This window comes from Athene noctua, chromosome 6 (assembly GCF_965140245.1).
Source record: "Athene noctua chromosome 6, bAthNoc1.hap1.1, whole genome shotgun sequence".
Classification (NCBI taxonomy): domain Eukaryota; kingdom Metazoa; phylum Chordata; class Aves; order Strigiformes; family Strigidae; genus Athene; species Athene noctua.
The window spans coordinates 38,735,778-38,753,931 of record NC_134042.1 but is presented as its reverse complement, the minus strand read 5'-3'; the positions used below and the strand labels follow the sequence as shown (position 1 = coordinate 38,753,931).

The following is an 18,154-nucleotide window of genomic DNA, read 5'->3' as shown; positions in this document are numbered from 1 at the left end:
CTTAATTACTTTTCCTTCTTCTGGAAGCTATTTTTTTTATAGTCACATGTTAATTGTGTATTAGTAGGCCTTTCTGATTAGTTGAAAACATAATGAAACCTTTGTAAACAACAGGGAGAAAGAGAGAGGGAGGCAGGGAGCGGGAAGGGGGGGAGCAAGGGACGGGGAGAAAGAGGTGTGAAGTGGGGGCTGGACCGGTGGGGGGGAGGTCGGTGAAATTTTGAAAGGCAGAAATAATGCCAGTGGAAATTTCTGGTTTTTTGAATGACAACTTCCCTCGCCCAAATTAATCAACTTACTTAACGAGAAATGAGATGCATGGAGATGCAAATTGCTGTCGATCTCCAAAAGCAGGGTGGCAAAGGCAGCAAGTTGGAATGGCGTGGAGGGGGGCTGAGCTGCAGCTGTCCACTAACAAGTCAGTCCTATTTGTAAAGGGCACGGAGCTGAATAACGGTTTTGTTATTGGCTTTCTCTCTCTCTCAGCCGTAGGTAGAAATGGTGCATTTGTTTCCTGCGACTATTTCAGCGAGATAGATGTCCTCCTCTTTCATCTTGCCTGCCCATTTGGTTCCCACAGTGGAGCCCTGTGTTCCCCATGTACCCCAGCCTTCCCCTGACGGGGCAGAAGATTGGGATGCACAAGGAGCACAGGCTCAGGTGCAGGGTCTCAAACACGCAAGGTAATACCAGGAATTATTAAGTTATCTTTACGCCCCTTGCAAGGGCAAGAATTTTTTTTTAAAAAAAGAAAATAAACAGTACTTAGGACCCAATTCAGTGATGCTCGGAGCCCAGCCAGTGCAGATCAGATTCAGTGAATCAGCTGAATCAGGCCCTCTTCTCGGAGATGCTTTCTTCTTTTCCTGGAAAGCTGTTCCTTAAACACAGTTCACATTGGTTGTTTTTAAAAGGACTATCCTCTGTTTGCAGCGCTGGATTTTAACGGGCAGAGCCTCCCCCTGCTCCGGTCCTCCGCCCCCACCCCCTTCTGTTGCTGCTTTAAAGAGCTGTGCTTATAGGGATTTTGCAGCTCTCCGTGTGTTATTAGAAAACGTGTGGCTGGGACGGTTAAAATGGGAGCGCTACTGTATGCAAGAGCAATGTTCACTGTAAGCAATCCAAGGAAATCCTGCCAAGGCAGTATATGAACAGCAGCCAAACAAAACACAGGCGCCTTTCCAGTGAAAACCAGCACACTTCTGCAAATAGAGGAAAAATTGACTTTCTGATTTGGAGTGTTTCTACAACTAAGAAGAATTACTACAGTGATTGTTCTAAAAATATTTTTCGGCAGCACATTCTGAAAGGGGTTGGGATGCTTAGCATTGTTTAATTATTCTTCTCTTAGGTGATCAGTCTGGATTGTGTAGAAATAAAATAGGAAGTTTTTAGGATCTTCCTTTAAGCCAACATTGGCATTATTTTTTGCAGTGTTATAGTGGCATAAACCACCACCTATTTAAGGAGCAAAAATTGTGTTTTTATCTTTGCACTTCAGGAAGTATGATTGGAGATTTATCTTTTGCAACTTCATAGTCATAGTTTGCAATTTAACTGCTTAATCTAGAGCAACCCCCAGGATCCCAGCTTCTGTAACTGATGGGTTTTATTTTTCATGAGAAGGATTTTATACCTTACTCATTCCCTTGTCCCCCCCTTGCCCCCCTATATTTAGCTTTTTAAAGCTTCTGCTCATTTTTCTTCTTTGTTCACCCAGTCTGGGATTTTCCTTTACAGGACTTTTGAGTCCTGTAGGAACTCTTTAGTGTAAGATGTGCTTGCAGACATTCTGGCATTCAAAAAATTTCCATAATGATGGAAATTGAATGGGATTCCACAAATTTGTTTATTGCCAAAAATAAATATGTTATTAAAAAAATTGTTTTGCTAGTCTCAGCTACAATTTTTTCAAAGAATTCTTAAGAACGAAGTCAGTTTATCTAAAGTGAGCTAAAGAAATAGGATTCATCTACAGAGAATTATTATTATTCTTTTTTACTTCCAAAACCCAACATTATATCAGCATAAGAAAAAAACCCAGAATTGTCAAGGATTAATTTCAGTTTATGTATTTCTCCTATTTCAACTGTTTTTCTTTTAACTAAAGATACAAAAGATACTTTACTAGATATGTCTCCATTTATCCCTCTAAAATATTTACAGCTGAGTTCTTTGGGCTTACAGCTGCTGTGAACTCAGTTCTCTTCTTTTAACTACACCACCACAAACCAGATTTATCACTGCATTGAAGACAGTGTTTTGAGACTAACAGATCCCAGTGTGGAAGAGGACCCTCATCCAGCGCCTATTGAAGCCAGTGGAAAGATTCGTATTGACTTTGGTGGGCTTTGTATTGGGATATTAAACATTCATTTCCTCTTCTTCTTTTGAATTTAACTACCCATTTTCAGAGTCAGTTACTCTCTATTTTAAACAAATCCTAAAGTTGCCCTGATTTACTAAATTAACTTGTGCTGTATTTACCATTCAGGCAAAACTTCCAGTAGGGTGAAACTGTTGTATACACTTTTGCTAAGATAAGATTGTGTTTTTGAAGGTCTAAGTCGAAACAGCTGGGGAAGGACGGACCTCTGCCCTGTACTCAGCTCCCTTTCTCCTTTGTGCATAGTGCTGTATTCATAGCCAGTCTTACAGAGCAAATAATGTGCATATATATATATATATATATAAACACACACACATACACAAGTACATATACATGTATATATGTAAAAATAAAAGAAAGCTTGAAAGTGTGTTCCTGCCTTGAATCTGAGGTACATCATCCACTGTGTTCAAATTAGGACATGGAAGTTGTGGCATATGCCGTGTCAAGGCACAGCAGGGCAGTTCTGTATCTTTAAATGTTGGTGCATAACAGTGAAACCAGGTGAGATCTGGCCCCAGGTGCTGGCTGCTGCATGCATTGCTGAACAATTTTTAAAGGATGCAGACCGGGTGGTTGGAGGAGGAAAAAGTAGGTCTTTTTCTAAATAGATCTTTTTTTTTTTTTTTTGTGAAATATGTTGTAGGTTTAATGCAATAATTAAAAAAATGATCGACTTAAGCTTCGTACATTCCTCTAATAGCAGCTCAGCTTAACCTAGTCCTGACCTGGCTCCCCATGATGTGCAGTACTAATTGTCATGGAGCCCCAATTATGCCGAACTGGGGGAAGATTTTGTTGAGACCATGAAACTCATTTCTCTGGTGACTGTACACAAATGTAGAATTAAGGGTTCTTCACAGAATTACTCTGAAGGGAGAGATTGGATGCTGAAGAGGTGCTCCAAGAACTGCTTCTGCTTTCCCTGTCTGCACATCAAGAGCTTACATGGCTTGAAAAAGAGCTCCACAGCAAAGTTTTTTCCTTCATTCCTTTCAGTGTAAATCCGGTTTTGAATAATTTTACCTTCAAGTCCATAGGTTTAAATTCTGTGGTCACCAGAGATGAGGCATCAAGGTATACTTGTAGATAATTTGGATAGTGGCTCATGCTGAAGGTGTGTGGTTTCTAAACCTAATTAGAGGTGTAGTTTGTTGCAGGCAAAAATTATTGATACACAAGGAAGGTTTTATTCGGAGACATCTGTAGGTTGGCAGCTGTGCCAGCCATGTCTGTTCTTCTAAGTAACGGAAGCCACGCAGCCAGGAATAGCAGTGTTTTGGTGACAAGTGTTGAGAATATTGGTTGAATTGCACTATGAAAATATTTTCATTATTTTTATTATTACTGTTCTGCAAGCGGATTTGAGATATTTGCCTGCCTATGTCTGTGAGTGCGAGCTGATGAGGTAGAGAGGGAGGGCTGTTATTTTTATTTTTTTTCAATCACACCTCCTTAGCATTTTGTACATATCAGCATTCTAGCCGAGCGATTTGCTAATTGCACTGGAAGACCCACTTTAAATTCAGGAATACTGAAACTTTGAAACTGTAACATTTTGACTGGCGAGAATGACCAGTCTTCTTTTCTCTTTCGCAGTGAGCTAGTTGAAGGAAGCTGGCATTGTCGCAGAGTGAAAGCTCTGCAGAAGTGCCGCAGGTTTTTCATATGGAAATGTGAAATAATGGGGTGATTAAATAGAGCTGTATATTAAAGTACATCTGACATTAGAATTAGCATAATGTGCTCTAGCCCTAGGCTGAGTACTTTATTTGCCATCTGCGTCGGACCAAAATCCCCTGGGGAAGCGCTAAAATATTCTGAATAAACTCAGCCCGAGTTCTTATTGAGAGTAAAATACCATTTGTGGCACGTCGTATTGATTCGTCTTAATTGCGGTGCAGAAAAGAACATTCAGTTGCTGATGACTTTTGTACTCTGTGACAAGTCGGCTGGAGTTATTCTAACACTGCAGTTGGTTAACCTGAACAGACTGTCGTGCTCAGAGAAGGAGAAAACCTTATCTTCGGTAGCATAAACTACAGTATCATCTCCTGGCTTTACTCCTTTCTATTTTGATGCAGCATCTTTTTTTTTTTTTCTTTTCTTTTTTTTTTTTTCTTTCTGTATTATTCCCTGAAAACAGCAGCCAACGAACTGAAGGGGAAATGGAGTTTCACTGAATCGGTCCAAGAAAATTCACGTTCTTATCTAGTTACTCTCCCTAGTCTCCTTCCCCACACTTCCACTCCCACATCTTAAAAAAAAAAATCCAGAAACCAGCTTTCATCTAAGGGAGTGAAAATCAGTGGAACTTGTCCTTGAGGATCCATCTCCGGAACCATTAGTTCAAGAGATTTATTATGTATATTCTGTAAAAAGCTGTGGCTTCTCCTGTGCATAAGCCCACAGTCTTAGTCGGTTGTAATGGTTTGATTTTTGTCAACTCTCCACTCAAATAGGTTGCTGAATACCTTTGAAAAAGTGCTTATAACATGCATAAAAGATAAATATTTCATCTGAAGGAAAATACTTTGATGCTCCATGCAATTCTGTAACATTCATAAGGTCCAGTTTTTACCCTATAATTGCCTATCATTATACACAATTTACATATTCAAACATTCTCTACAAACCTTAGTCTAGCATGTTTTTATTACAAATTCAGATCAAGGGAATAACCTTTAACTTCAGAGACAAATGAGACAAATTTACAAGTGCATGTCTGCTGTTTTCTTGTGTTTTATAAATCCCTGCAGACCCGAACACTTTTGCTATAACGCCACTCAGAACAATATACATATATTACTACTTGTTTGTAGTGCTTCTGTAATGAGTCCCCTTTGTATTAGATAACCTATATAATTCAGCATCTAGGCCCTCCATAACGTCAATTATCTCCTCATAGCTAAATGTACATTCCATTAAAACAAGATTTACAGCCTTTCTAATACTTCTTAGGATTGAATGTGGAGATTTTGTGGATTTAAAGAAGCAGAGATGGGAGTTAGCATTTGTTAAAGAAGCAATGAATTAAAACAGAAATGCTATTTCATTTACTAACTATGAATAGGCACCTAATACCCTTAAGAAATAGTTGTAGTAAAACAGACTGAAGTACTCCTGGGGAAAAAACCAGGAAAATTTGTTTTCACCCTTTGGCTTTTTTTATTGTTTCCTAATTTACTCTTTATTTTTCCATTATATGACATGGACAATTTCCTTTATGTATCCTCCTTTGAGTTCCTATTCAGATTACTGAGAATTCTTGCTTGTAAGATGAGAAAATGGCACCTTAGAAAAGTCTGTGGGAAAAAAAAAAATCCCAGCACTTGCCAGTTTTCAAACAAAACTACTTACAGGAAACTGATTTAAAGGGAAGCTGCTGGCATATTTCATATGTTGTAGAAAAGACTGACATTATTTCAAATGCATTTGAATACCTTATGCAAAGAAAAGGCCTAAAAGTGTCCTTGAGCAGTACAAGGGTTTTTCATGAATGCTGTAAATGGGATCCTATATATTAAACCACCAGCCATGGGTAGTCCTATGGTCTTTTCATTTTATGAGTGGGTTCATCATCCCCCCCCCCCCCCCCCCCCCATTACATTCCCCATTTTCACTATTTTATATTGCAGGTTTGTACAGCATCTTTTCAGTCTGTTAGCTGATGTCTTAGGTTCAGAGAAACTAACTAAAAGACACAAAGCTGTTTAGATGCTAAAGGTGGAGTCAATTGAAACTGTTGTATAACAAAGGGCTAATTTAAAAGTTAACTCATTCATTATTGATCTTTTAAAATTGATTTTCCTGTTTGCTCCTTACTTTTCACACTTGTCACTTTCTCTGCTTTATAAATTGCCTTTGTATTTTAGAATTTAGCACCAATTAGAAGAAGGTGTTCAGAGATGATGAACATGTTTTTTATCTCCCATTTTAATAGGGCTTCTGGGTCAAAGTCCCTGTGTCATGAGTTCCAATTTTTGCTATGCATTTTTCTTTCTTTTTCTGCACTAAGTAGAGGCATTTCTTACACTTCTGTAGGCTGAACATTAACTTCCAGTAAGCCACACTCTCTTTTAAGGAATGAGAAATTGGACATCCAGAAGGAAGTTACCCAAAATGACTATTGACATTTTATACCTAAAAATGTAATATTGCCATTTTGTAATGCACTAGGAATTAAACAGAGCTGTGCATTTGGCTCATTTATGTGAATCTGGCAGTACAGATCTGAGGTATGATTAAGTCTCAGAGAAAATGGGACTATTGAACACAAGCTGCATCTTCAGCCAAAGGTCGCCTGTGTCCATTAAGAAGCAGGAAGCATCTGTTTGTGTTATGCATGGCTGTAGTCTGCCTGCAGTTTCCTTTTTTATAAGTATAAATGCCAGAGAGGACATATAAAATGCTTCTGGGGAGAGTTTAATGAAAAGAAAATGCACAACTCGTTATATTCATGTAAGCCTAGTTAGATCCTTGTTTGTGATAACCTGGTATAGTTTATCTGGAAAAATTCAAAGCCTGTAGTGGTGGTCATCGGAGCTACTTTTAATTGACAGCAGGGTAATTCAGATCAGAGTTTGGCTAAGAGTATGATTTTAAGGTATCAAGTTGATATCTCTAAGTCTTTCAAGGATTCATGCTCTTTGTTCTTGGAATTATGAAAGGATTGGCTGTAGACAAACAGCATGACAGTCTGACTTCTCAAATATGTGACTGGTAATTAATCTGGTTTTCCACTCATATGATAAAGTAGTTCATTTGACAAAAAAGATACTTGTTACTACAAGAATGATAAACAGACAATGTGCAATCCTGCCTAATAGAAAAGGAACACCTCTGAAAAGCACAAACGGCTTCAGAAAATAAAATAGGCTTCCAAAAGTGGGACAGCATTTAATCCACCAAAGACAGAGTTTGGCAGTTGGCTTTAGCATAGAAAGAATTAATAGTACATTATTAATAGTGGTGTAATATTAATATATTTTAATATTGGTGTCAACCAGTGCTATTGTAGATCTTTTTCAACAGGTAGAAAATGCTCTCGAGAATATTCGCATCCCTAATTAAAATCAGTGCTGAGAATGAGAGGGTCTTGTGGGGTTTGTAGGTTCTCTTGGCATAAAGCTTCTTGCATAATCTCTGTAGAGAACTTGCAGTCTCACTAGTCAAGGTAGAAACAGGATGAGGAAAGCTGTAAAACACGCAGGCAGTGTGTGGGAGAGGAATATTGCATGAAGTCGTGATTTTTCTTCTGTTTGAAGATGGCACTGGAGGAGATCGGCTATTCAAGAAGCAAGGCAGAAAAAGAGAACAGGGCCTAGTATGGGAGGAAACAGGGTTCTGTTACTGAGAAGTAACACTTATTGGTTACTTCACTTCCTTTCTTCAGACCCATCTTATTTTTCCATCCACCTCTTAAAAACATTTCATTTGTTTCCCTGTCACATTCTTTGCTTTCACTGACCTCATCCTGAGATTCCCCGTTTCCAGATGATGACAGGCTTTGTGGTCCCTCATGCTTGGGCTCTTGCACCTAAATCTTCATCTCCTCTTGGCTGAGATGCACTTCAGGTCAGCTGAGCTTTATAAGAGGAGAGTGGTTGTTTATCTGAGTGGAGAACTGGAGGTGCTTAGGTTGTGAGACTGTAGGCATCTTGCTAAATCATAAAACACCAACTTCAGTTGCCAGCTGATGCTTATTTTATGATTTGTTGGTGATAGTCCCTATCACCTTCAGTAGGATATGCTTCAAGACTCTCCTGAGCCCTTTCTTTAGCCAAGGCAGTGTAGGGATGTATAGAGGAGTTGCTCTTGTTTTACATCTTTAGCTCATGTTGCCATCAAAACAAAATTAATATGAAGGGAGATATAAAGAGAAATGGTTCTTTTGCATTTAATGGTTAAAACTAGTGACTGGCATTGGACTGACAGTGGTGATCCTCACCCAAGCTTGGACCCTAGTTCACACTTCTGTCTTTTTTATTGGGACTGTCAGTGTCTCCGAGATGGAGGTAGCAGCACTTCCAAACACCCCGGGGAGTGCACGGAGGGTAAAACTCTCAATATTGGGTGTGTTCAGCATGTGTTTATTCAATCATAAACATATGTAAGCAAATGTTCTTGCTAACTTGGATAATTTAGAGTGGTAATATGGCTTGTAAAACCTCTTCAGCAGAAGTATCTATATTAGAAATACTTTTGTATACCCAGTCAAGCATCAGGTATGAACCAATATAGTTCACACTGCAGATCCATACTGCAGACACCTGGGAACATTTGACCCTTGTCTAGGTGACCTGTCAAACAACATATAACCATATATTTTCTTCACTATGAAACACTAAATCTTTCCAGTATTTAATGCTCTTTAATGTCAGCTGGTCTTACAAAGAGACTTGTTAAACTAGTGTTCTCAATTATGGCATTTTAATTTAATAATAATTCAATTAAAGGTGTGTTTTTTATGGGGCATCCACGCTACCTTTATTGGTATTATTAGAGTAACCATCATAATAACAAGGAGTAATTATTTAAATGCTCATTAAAAATTGAGTGGTGTAGAGAGTAACATTGGTGGAAGGATTGTAGGAACCTGATACATGTCTGTTCCTGAGTTCTACAATAAAAGGTGTCCTTTCTTTAAAGCTTGCAAGTTTCTACTTTTCCTGAACTTCTAAAGGTGCAGTAAAGCAGCATTAAAATTCCTTAACTTTTTTATTACTGCTGTTGTAACTTTGTAAAGGGAACCAGAAACATTATCTGGAATGTATTGCTAGAGGTAAAGAATGGCAGCGGTTATGTGGACCTGACTACAGGTCCTCCCTGCAGTCCTGGCAGGGGTTATGGGTGGGTGATTAAAAAGAGGAGAGTTTGTTCTCTGTTACAGCTAATGAAATTATTCAGGCATGCTGAGGGGAGGATTCGTAAGGCACTGGATGTCACTGTAGCCCAGCAGAAAATAGTGAATTCTCAACACTGATTATTGTTTGATGGTATCCAGAATAACTGAGGATATTTTAAGGGAAATTTATCTCCAGGGTAAAGGCACTCAGCATTCAGGGTATATAGAAAGTCATGTACCAACCGGGCAAGGAAGATCTGTGTATCACTAAATGATACAAATCAGACTGCAGAGGACAGATAAATCAGGGGATTCAGGCTGCCTGCTGCAATGGGATGAATGTCCACAGACCCAGGCTACTCTTTTCCTTGGCTGGGCAAACCGACTTGTCTTTTCTCACTATCCCCTGTAAGGGCAGAATTTGGGAGGCAGGATCTGAATTTAGCTTTGTTTTGTGCTGTTGATGAAAGAGAAGAAAGCTCATTATTGCTTTGACATTTTGAACGGAACATAATCTCTCATGCAGTAATGGAGGAAACACATTTTAATATTTCTGGAAAAGACCATCTTTTGTCATAATACGCAGGAAAGGCAAGAGCGTTCAATAAGTTCATAGTTTATAATTACCTGCTTAGGGAGAAGATACTAGAGAGATTTTTAATCTACCGGATAAAAACGTAATGAGATCTAATGGTTGGCAGTTGAACTCAGCAATTTGAACTGGAAAGAACACAGGTTTTTTAATACTGAAGATAGTCGACCATTGCCACAGACTACTCCAGTACATGGCTCTCTCACTTGGTATTTCCAAATCAGGTTGGGAGAAGGGGGTGCTAAAAGACATGAAGTGGTTCAAATGCAAATCATTGGGGTGGATGATACCTCTATGTGAGGTGCAGACTAAATTGTTTCCTATGTTTTTCATGTACATGTAAGTAGGACAAAATATTATGATTTAAATTGCAGGAAGTAAGATTTAGATTAGGCATTTGGGGAACCTACATGATGGTAAAGGAGAGAAGGAATGAGGCAGACTTTAGGAAGGTTGTAGACTCTCCCTCTGGGTAGCCTTTGAAGTGGGATAATGGAGCATCTGCTATAGATATCTACACATGCATAGATAGGGACATCCCTTGGGTAAGGAACTGGGCAAGGGCAACCCTTAAGTTTTGTCCCAGTCCTCTTATTCTTTAATTTCATGGTCCTTCCTAGCCTTCAAATCAGTATTTCTGAACCTATACATCTGTGTCTCAGTAGGATCCAACCTTACAAACCTGTCTCATGTCTGAACTCAGTGGCTTTAGTGCAACCTTGAAGCTACTATTGACTGCTCAGGGCTTGTGGCCTGCATGTCTCAACTCAGTACATATATCTACCAACTAATGTAAAGATAAAAGATTGTACTTGAGCCATCAGCCCCCAAAATCATGCCTAGCTGCAGACTGTAGGGTTGAATCCACGTGCAATTCATTGAACAGTATTAATGAAGTCTTGGCTTGTGCTTAACTCTAAGCACATGAATAATTTCATCACTATCCAACAGAGCACTTCAGCCTATGCTTAAGTTTCACTGATGTTGATTACTCATATGCTCAAAGTCAAGCACATGCTAAAGTGATAAAGACTGCATATGGCAAAGCCAATATAGGTAGTTGTCATAAAGTGGGTATTTAGACAGACTTCAGTGCAGGTGGCAAGGGATTAAGATAGCCATATATCAAAAGTAGCCTTATAACAAAGAGTTTTATAGTGTAGGTGCACTGCATTATTAAATATAAGGATCATTCTTGAGCAATATGTGGCTGTTTCAGGGCATGTTTAAAATATTTAGCAAGTTTTTGAATATAAAAATGTTCGGAGTGGATCTTCAAAGACTTTTTGACATTGTTCTGTTCTTAAAAGTGAAGATCTACACTGCTCAGGGCAACTTCTAGGCAAGATAACCATGAAGTGATAACATGGAAATGAACATTTTTTTTCTTTTTTTTTTCTTTTTTCTTTTTTTTTTTTTTTTTTAATGGGGAGTCTGGGGAGAGTCTTTGAGGGTTGTGAAAGTTAAACTATATATATACACACAGGCACGCACACACAAACACTGATGAAGCAGTCAGCAATTGGTAGTCAGGTAGCCTGCAGTCAATTTTGCCATTGTGCTGGGGTCTACTGAAGAGAGGAGTGTTAGGGAGCATAAAAGCAAAACAAAACAAAAAGGAAGAGAAGACTGTTTTATGACTGCTAGCTTGTAAATCTTAGATTACTAATAGCACTAATTTGCCCTGTTTGAACGAAAACTAAAAAGCAGGGGGATTTACTTTCCTCACTTGAATTTCACAGAGGTGAAGTTTTGGAGAACAAAATAAAACATCTCAGTTCCATATAACATGTAGTAGCAAGCATCCAGCCAGCTGCCATTTTGAGGGTAATTTTTTTAATCAGCCATTTCAGTTTTAGATTGGCCTTGATCCTCAGCCTGCTCAGGAATTTTTCTCCTTATGTATGTGCCTTTGCTGAAGTAAATGTGTTGCTGTCTTCGTTGTCGTCTAATACACAGCTGCTTTCTTCCTCCTGTCAGCCCTTGAGCTAAGCAAGGAGAATGCATGCACACACACACACTCACACACTTTATTTTTTTAAATAAAAAAAACCCCACAACAAAAAAGAATGCACGCTGTGACTTTAAAAATGAAAGAATCGAACAGCTGTGGGTAATAAATCGATTAATTAGAGTGGATAAAATGAAGGTGAAGGGTGCAGAGCACTCTTTAATTTGAAGATATATGACCTTGTAAGATGCTGCACTTCATTTGCTATTAGATCACACTTCAGAAGGGGCTTTATTAAAATCTATTCTAGGGTGAGCTGAGGTAAAACATATTGTTAAAAAAAGCGTTTGACAGAGTATGTTATATACTTTAGTCTGCTTCAGTGATTTCTGTCACTTTTTATACTACACATGTTGCTGTGCAAGAAAAGTTAAAGGTCTAGACATTTTCATCATATTTCTGTAAGAAACAGAAATTTAAATATTTGAAGTAATAATGGGAGCATTTACTGTTTCTTTGGCTACAGAGCTGACATAAAACTCCCTAACTGCCTCAGTGCTGAGTAGATTTTTAAGGGATAATGTATCAGTTCCTTTCCATGTTTGTATGTGGCTTTCATTAATGTCAATAGCAGTTACGGCACTTTTTCCAAGCTGACTACAGTTCCCAAACTTGAGTTTTTTCTCACAGCAGTTGTTAGAGATTAATCAAAGCAACTGGGTCTGTCCTCTATGATGCAGCGTGCAGGGCCAGGGCAGCGGGGCCGGGGCAGCCAGGCAGAAACACCCGATGTGTTGTGTACATTTTTTCTCAGCTGTGAAGAGCCAGCTTCTCTGAAATCATGGTCTGAAGCTGCTATCCACAGCAATAGCCCTACTAAATCAATAGGAACGTGAGGAACTGCACCACATTTATCACCTACCTTTGTAAATAAGTCTCAATCTAATAGATGCTTTTTCCTTTACGCTTTTATGGATGTTCATTGGGTGATAAGATTAGATAGACTGACAGGTTGATAGGTAGGCAGATATTCTTCTAGCCTCCTTGTCTAAGGTTTTGTAGGTTTTGTTAGCAGCAGCCGTTCCTGCAACAGCCAGAAGAGGGGAATTCAGTCAGCAGCAATCCTGCTTTGCCGGGTGTGCCTGAGTTTAATTTTTTTTTTTTTTTTTTTTTTTGACTGTTATGAGTCATTCCTCTTTACAAAGGTAGTTTCGATAATACAGTTCTGTTCACCTTATAAACTCTTTCGTTTTCAAGCTCAAGCAACAGATTTTTGTGAACTGCAGTCCCCCGATCTAGAAGGGGGTTATGTCATTCAGCTTCGGATCTGAGGTCTTGTGGAGGGGCTGGGACTGGGCTTCCTTCAGGTACGGGTCAGGCAGGAAGCTTGGTTCAGGCTTTGAACTTTCAGGAAGTTTAGTGCCTTTAGGTGCAGTGGGGCAATTGCTAGCCAAAATATGTGCTTTCATAAACAAACAAACTAGCAAGAAATTAATTTTAGGTTTTCCAAAATGGGTAGTTGTTTTTTCAGGAAACCTCCCCCTCATTTAAAAAAAAGCAACAACAAAACAAATCCTGGATCATGATTTTCAAGCTGACACATATTTATGAATTTATCAGAGTCTTGCAGAGGCATTAAAAAAAAGGGGGGGCGGGGGGGGGGGGGGGGGGGGGGAAGAGAGTGCTTTTTGAAGACAACACATAGTTTATATTGTGCCCGGGACTGGAATTTTCTAGCTAGCGAAATTATGACTGTAGTGCAGACTTGTCCACACCTGTCCTTTATATAAAGCTGAATCAAGGTTAAAGGAATGCTTTCCACCTTTATGCAGTCTTTCAAAGAGGCTAGAAAGGCAAACAGAACAATGTTTTTGGCTCTGGTGAGCATTTCTGCATTGGAGGGCAGGCTCAGGCTCAGAAATTCTTGGGACCCAGTTCAAGCACGGCCCGACATTTGTTACTGTTAATTGCAACTGTGCTGTCGGCTTTGATTACCGGATGTTTCATTTGAGTGGCTTCTTGGTGTTTTGGCAAAAAGAATGTCAGAAGTGGTTTATGCAAGGGTTCGTTTTCCAAGTTCCTGTTGACTTGAATAGGACTTGTGCAGTTAAATACCTACATAGTATTTTAAAAATGGACGCGCTGGCATGACCGAAGCATGTATAAATTAAATTCAGCAAGATGTCAGGGGACTGCTTCATGAAGTATATACAAATATAAAATGAAAGAGTGAAAATGACACTGAAGCTCTTTGCAGGTGCCTTGTAAAACCTACCACACTGCATTTTCCTTGGTTTTTGTCTGTAGTCATAAATCCCTTGAAACAAATGCCTTTTTGTGAAATAAACACGTGAAAGGATTTGGATCTTTACGCGTCATAAAGGAAAGTTTTATTTGCAAGTTAGATGACATAGACGTATATAGCACGAATGCGTATGTGTGATATTTGTCATACATGTTAAGTGAATAAGTGTGGTGAGTAAATGTGCTGTTCAACAATTTATATCAGTCAATACATTGCAATTAAGTCCTTCTTTCAGAAATGCCAAGGAGGAAGTGTGTTAGCAAAATAAAGCACATGCCAAGTGTATTTAAATGTTCTCTGCTGTATTATTTTTTGAATGTTCTTTCTGTTTTTCTTTTATAGGTAAAGATGAGCCTTCAAGCTATATTTGCACAACATGCAAGCAGCCTTTTAATAGCGCTTGGTTCTTGCTTCAGCATGCCCAGAACACACATGGATTCCGCATCTACCTGGAAACAAGCCCTTCAAACAGTTCCCTTACTCCACGCATCACCATCCCTCCTCCTCTGGGACCGGAGACTGTTGCACAGTCCCCACTGATGAATTTCCTTGGAGACAACAACCCTTTCAATCTTTTGCGGATGACAGGACCCATCTTGCGTGAACACCCTGGCTTTGGTGAGGGTCGGCTCCCAAACACGCCTCCACTGTTCAGCCCACCGCCTCGTCATCATCTGGATCCACATCGCCTTAGTGCCGAAGAAATGGGGTTAGTTGCCCAGCATCCCAGTGCCTTTGACAGAGTTATGCGTTTAAACCCCATGGCAATTGAGTCCCCAGCGATGGATTTCTCCAGAAGGCTTCGAGAGCTGGCAGGAAACAGTTCCACCCCTCCGCCAGTCTCGCCCAGTCGCACCAACCCTATGCATCGCCTGTTGAATCCTTTCCAGCCGAGTCCTAAATCACCTTTTTTGAGCACCCCACCACTGCCCCCCATGCCCCCCAGCAGCACTACGCCTCCCCAGCCTCAGGCCAAGAGCAAGTCCTGTGAATTTTGTGGGAAAACATTCAAGTTCCAGAGTAACCTTATCGTGCACCGGCGCAGTCACACAGGAGAAAAGCCCTACAAGTGTCAGCTCTGTGACCACGCTTGCTCCCAGGCCAGCAAGCTAAAACGCCACATGAAAACGCATATGCATAAAGCTGGCTCCATGACAGGCAGGTCAGACGATGGACTGTCCACCACTAGTTCCCCTGAGCCGGGCACAAGCGAGCTCACTGGAGAGGGACTGAAATCCAGTGAGGCAGATTTCAGGAACGAGAGTGATCCTTCCCTGGGCCATGACAATGAAGAAGAGGAGGAGGAGGAGGAGGAGGAAGAGGAGCTCGAAAATGAGAGCCGGCCAGAGTCGAGCTTCAGTATGGACTCGGAGCTGAGTCGTAACCGAGAAAACGGCTCCAAGTCGCTGCCAGATGAGAAATCCCTTGTCCTGGGAAAAGTCATTGAGAATGTAAGTCTAGGTGCCATCCAGCAATATAATGACATGCTAGCGGAAAAACAAAAGAGGAGTAGCTTCATGAAAAGGTCTTCTGACCAACGAGACTTGTGTCCTCGAGACCTTTGTCAGAGAGATCCAGGTGATGAAGACTCTGTGGTAGGAGAGCTGGATCGCACTGAGGAAGGGACGGTCAATGGAAGAAACTTTGGACCGGGTGAACCCTTCCCAAACTTGTTCCCCCGCAAGCCGACGCCTATCACGAGCCCCAGTTTAAACAATTCCTCTAAAAGAATAAAGGTAGAGAAAGATTTGGACTTGCCACCAGCAACGATAATACCTTCTGAAAACGTTTACTCCCAGTGGCTGGTAGGGTACGCAGCATCGCGGCACTTCATGAAGGATCCGTTCCTCGGATTCACAGACTCCCGACAATCCCCCTTTGCGACCTCTTCCGAGCACTCGTCGGAGAACGGGAGCCTGCGTTTCTCCACCCCGCCAGGGGACATGCTGGATGGGGGGCTCTCAGGGCGCAGCGGCACGGCGAGTGGAGGCAGCACCCCCCACATCAGTGGTCCTGGCCCCGGGCGACCCAGTTCGAAGGAAGGGCGCAGGAGCGATACATGTGAGTACTGTGGCAAGGTCTTTAAGAACTGCAGCAATTTGACGGTGCACCGTCGGAGCCACACTGGAGAGCGGCCTTACAAATGCGAGCTCTGCAACTATGCATGTGCCCAGAGCAGTAAGCTGACGCGCCATATGAAAACGCATGGCCAGATAGGGAAGGAGGTCTACCGCTGCGACATTTGCCAGATGCCCTTCAGTGTTTACAGCACCCTGGAGAAACACATGAAAAAGTGGCATGGAGAACATTTGCTGACAAATGACGTCAAAATTGAGCAGGCAGAAAGAAGCTAAGGGCCCCCCCCCCGCACCCCTCACCCCCCCCACCCCCCCTCCCCACCCCAGCCTCCCCCCCCAGCTAGGTTAAATTTCAGGGGTCTAGGTAACATTTTATTTGTACAGTTTAACTATTGCCAACTGAGAAAAGATGACCTAACTTGCCTCCGTAAACATAACTTAGCATAACTATGGTAGGTGCCAGACTTTGGCACTTAAATATAACCTGTGTCTACAAAGTTCTATTAAACCCGAGGGTTGATTAAGGCAGTAAAAATTGTGGAGCCTTTTAACTGTGCAATAATTTCTGTATTTATTGGGTTTTTGTAATTTTTTGGCATGTGCAGGTACTTTTTTTTATTCTTTCTGTTTAAATTTCTTTTAAAATTTTGTTGGGTATCCCTTTTTAATTTTACCCAGTCGTAGCCTGAGATTACTTGCATTGTAGGAGAGAAACATATCTTTTAAAATTATAATTTTGGGCCGCTGCTTTGTTGAAATTTAAGCTAAGCGTGTGTAATTTCTTGTGAAGAAGCCAGCATTTGAACAGAAATCTTTCCTTCTTTTTTGTTCTTCCTTTTTTTTTTCCTTTCCTCTTCTTAAATAACCTTGAAGATTAGGGAAAACAAAATTGTACGGCGAATAACAATCTTTAAAATTAGCACTTTCTTTTGGAATTAGATCGAATATGTAGCGCTGACAATGTTACTGATGATAGAGGCCTTTTCTAGATGGATTTCATCACTAATGTTATGGCAAGAAAAAAGACATAGGTGCAGAAGGCAGCTACATACAAAACCCAGAAACATTCTTAATTGTGCATTACTATCAGATAGTTTCTTCCTGTTGATAAAAGCTATGGCAACATAATGGTGCCATTTTGTCACTTTTCGGGGTGTCTTTCCCTTCCTCTTCTCCTTCCACCACTCTGCCCAGAGACAGGAAAAGTACATCTTGAGCATTGTAATATTCTTTTCAAACCTTGCCATCTTTTTTTTTTTTTTTTTTTTTTTTTTTAAGTGGCAAAATCATATATTTGAGTTCAGGACATCAACTTTAGCCCAGACTTACTGTAGTTAAAATAATTACTAGAGGATGAGAAAGTGTGAATTTCTCAATGAAAAGCCTCAATTCATAGCAATTTGGTTTATAAATAGAAATATTAGAACTATTTTATATGAAGTACAATGATGCTATTATAAGGAAGGGAAAAGTAAATTCTAGTTGATTTACCTGTCTTGGCAAGATTTTTCTCCTATTGAAGTTGGTAAGAGTTTTCTCCTTGACTTAATGAGGAACAGAATGGAATTGTATTCAGATAAAAGCATTACGACAGAAAAACGTAAAGAAAAGGAAAATGCACCTGCTCTACTTTCAAATTCAAATTTTTTTAAAGCTTTTTATGACTAATATTAGCAAACAGTGGACAATTATGGTTAGATACTTTAATTATGTTGACCCGCACTTTAAAGCTTTTGTTTGTGGTTAAGAAAAAAATGGCTTCTCAACAAGAAATTACATCATATTATTCTATTTGGCCCAAAGGTGGGTTAAACTGTAAGGGAACAGCTGAGATTAAGTGTCAGTGTTGCTAAGCATGGCATTCACAATACTGGCACTATAAAGAAAAATAAATAAAAATAATTTATTGGACAGTTTTTCTACTGCCATTCAATTTGACGTGAGTGCCTTGAAAACTGATCTTCCTATTTGAGTCTCTTGAGACAAATGCAA

The 18,154-nt window shown here is 40.1% G+C and overlaps 1 protein-coding gene across 4 annotated transcripts in view; it reads left to right on the top strand.

The window, feature by feature from the left end:
- The window catches only part of BCL11B (BCL11 transcription factor B), a 91,599-nt gene extending 75,161 nt beyond the window's left edge, over positions 1–16,438 (top strand). For all 4 annotated transcript variants that reach the window (XM_074909285.1, XM_074909282.1, XM_074909286.1 and 1 more), the window contains one exon: positions 14,427–16,438. In XM_074909285.1, the coding sequence (XP_074765386.1) occupies positions 14,427–16,438 (2,012 nt within the window). The remainder of the gene's footprint in view (positions 1–14,426) is intronic.
- The last annotated feature ends 1,716 nt before the right edge of the window (positions 16,439–18,154 follow it).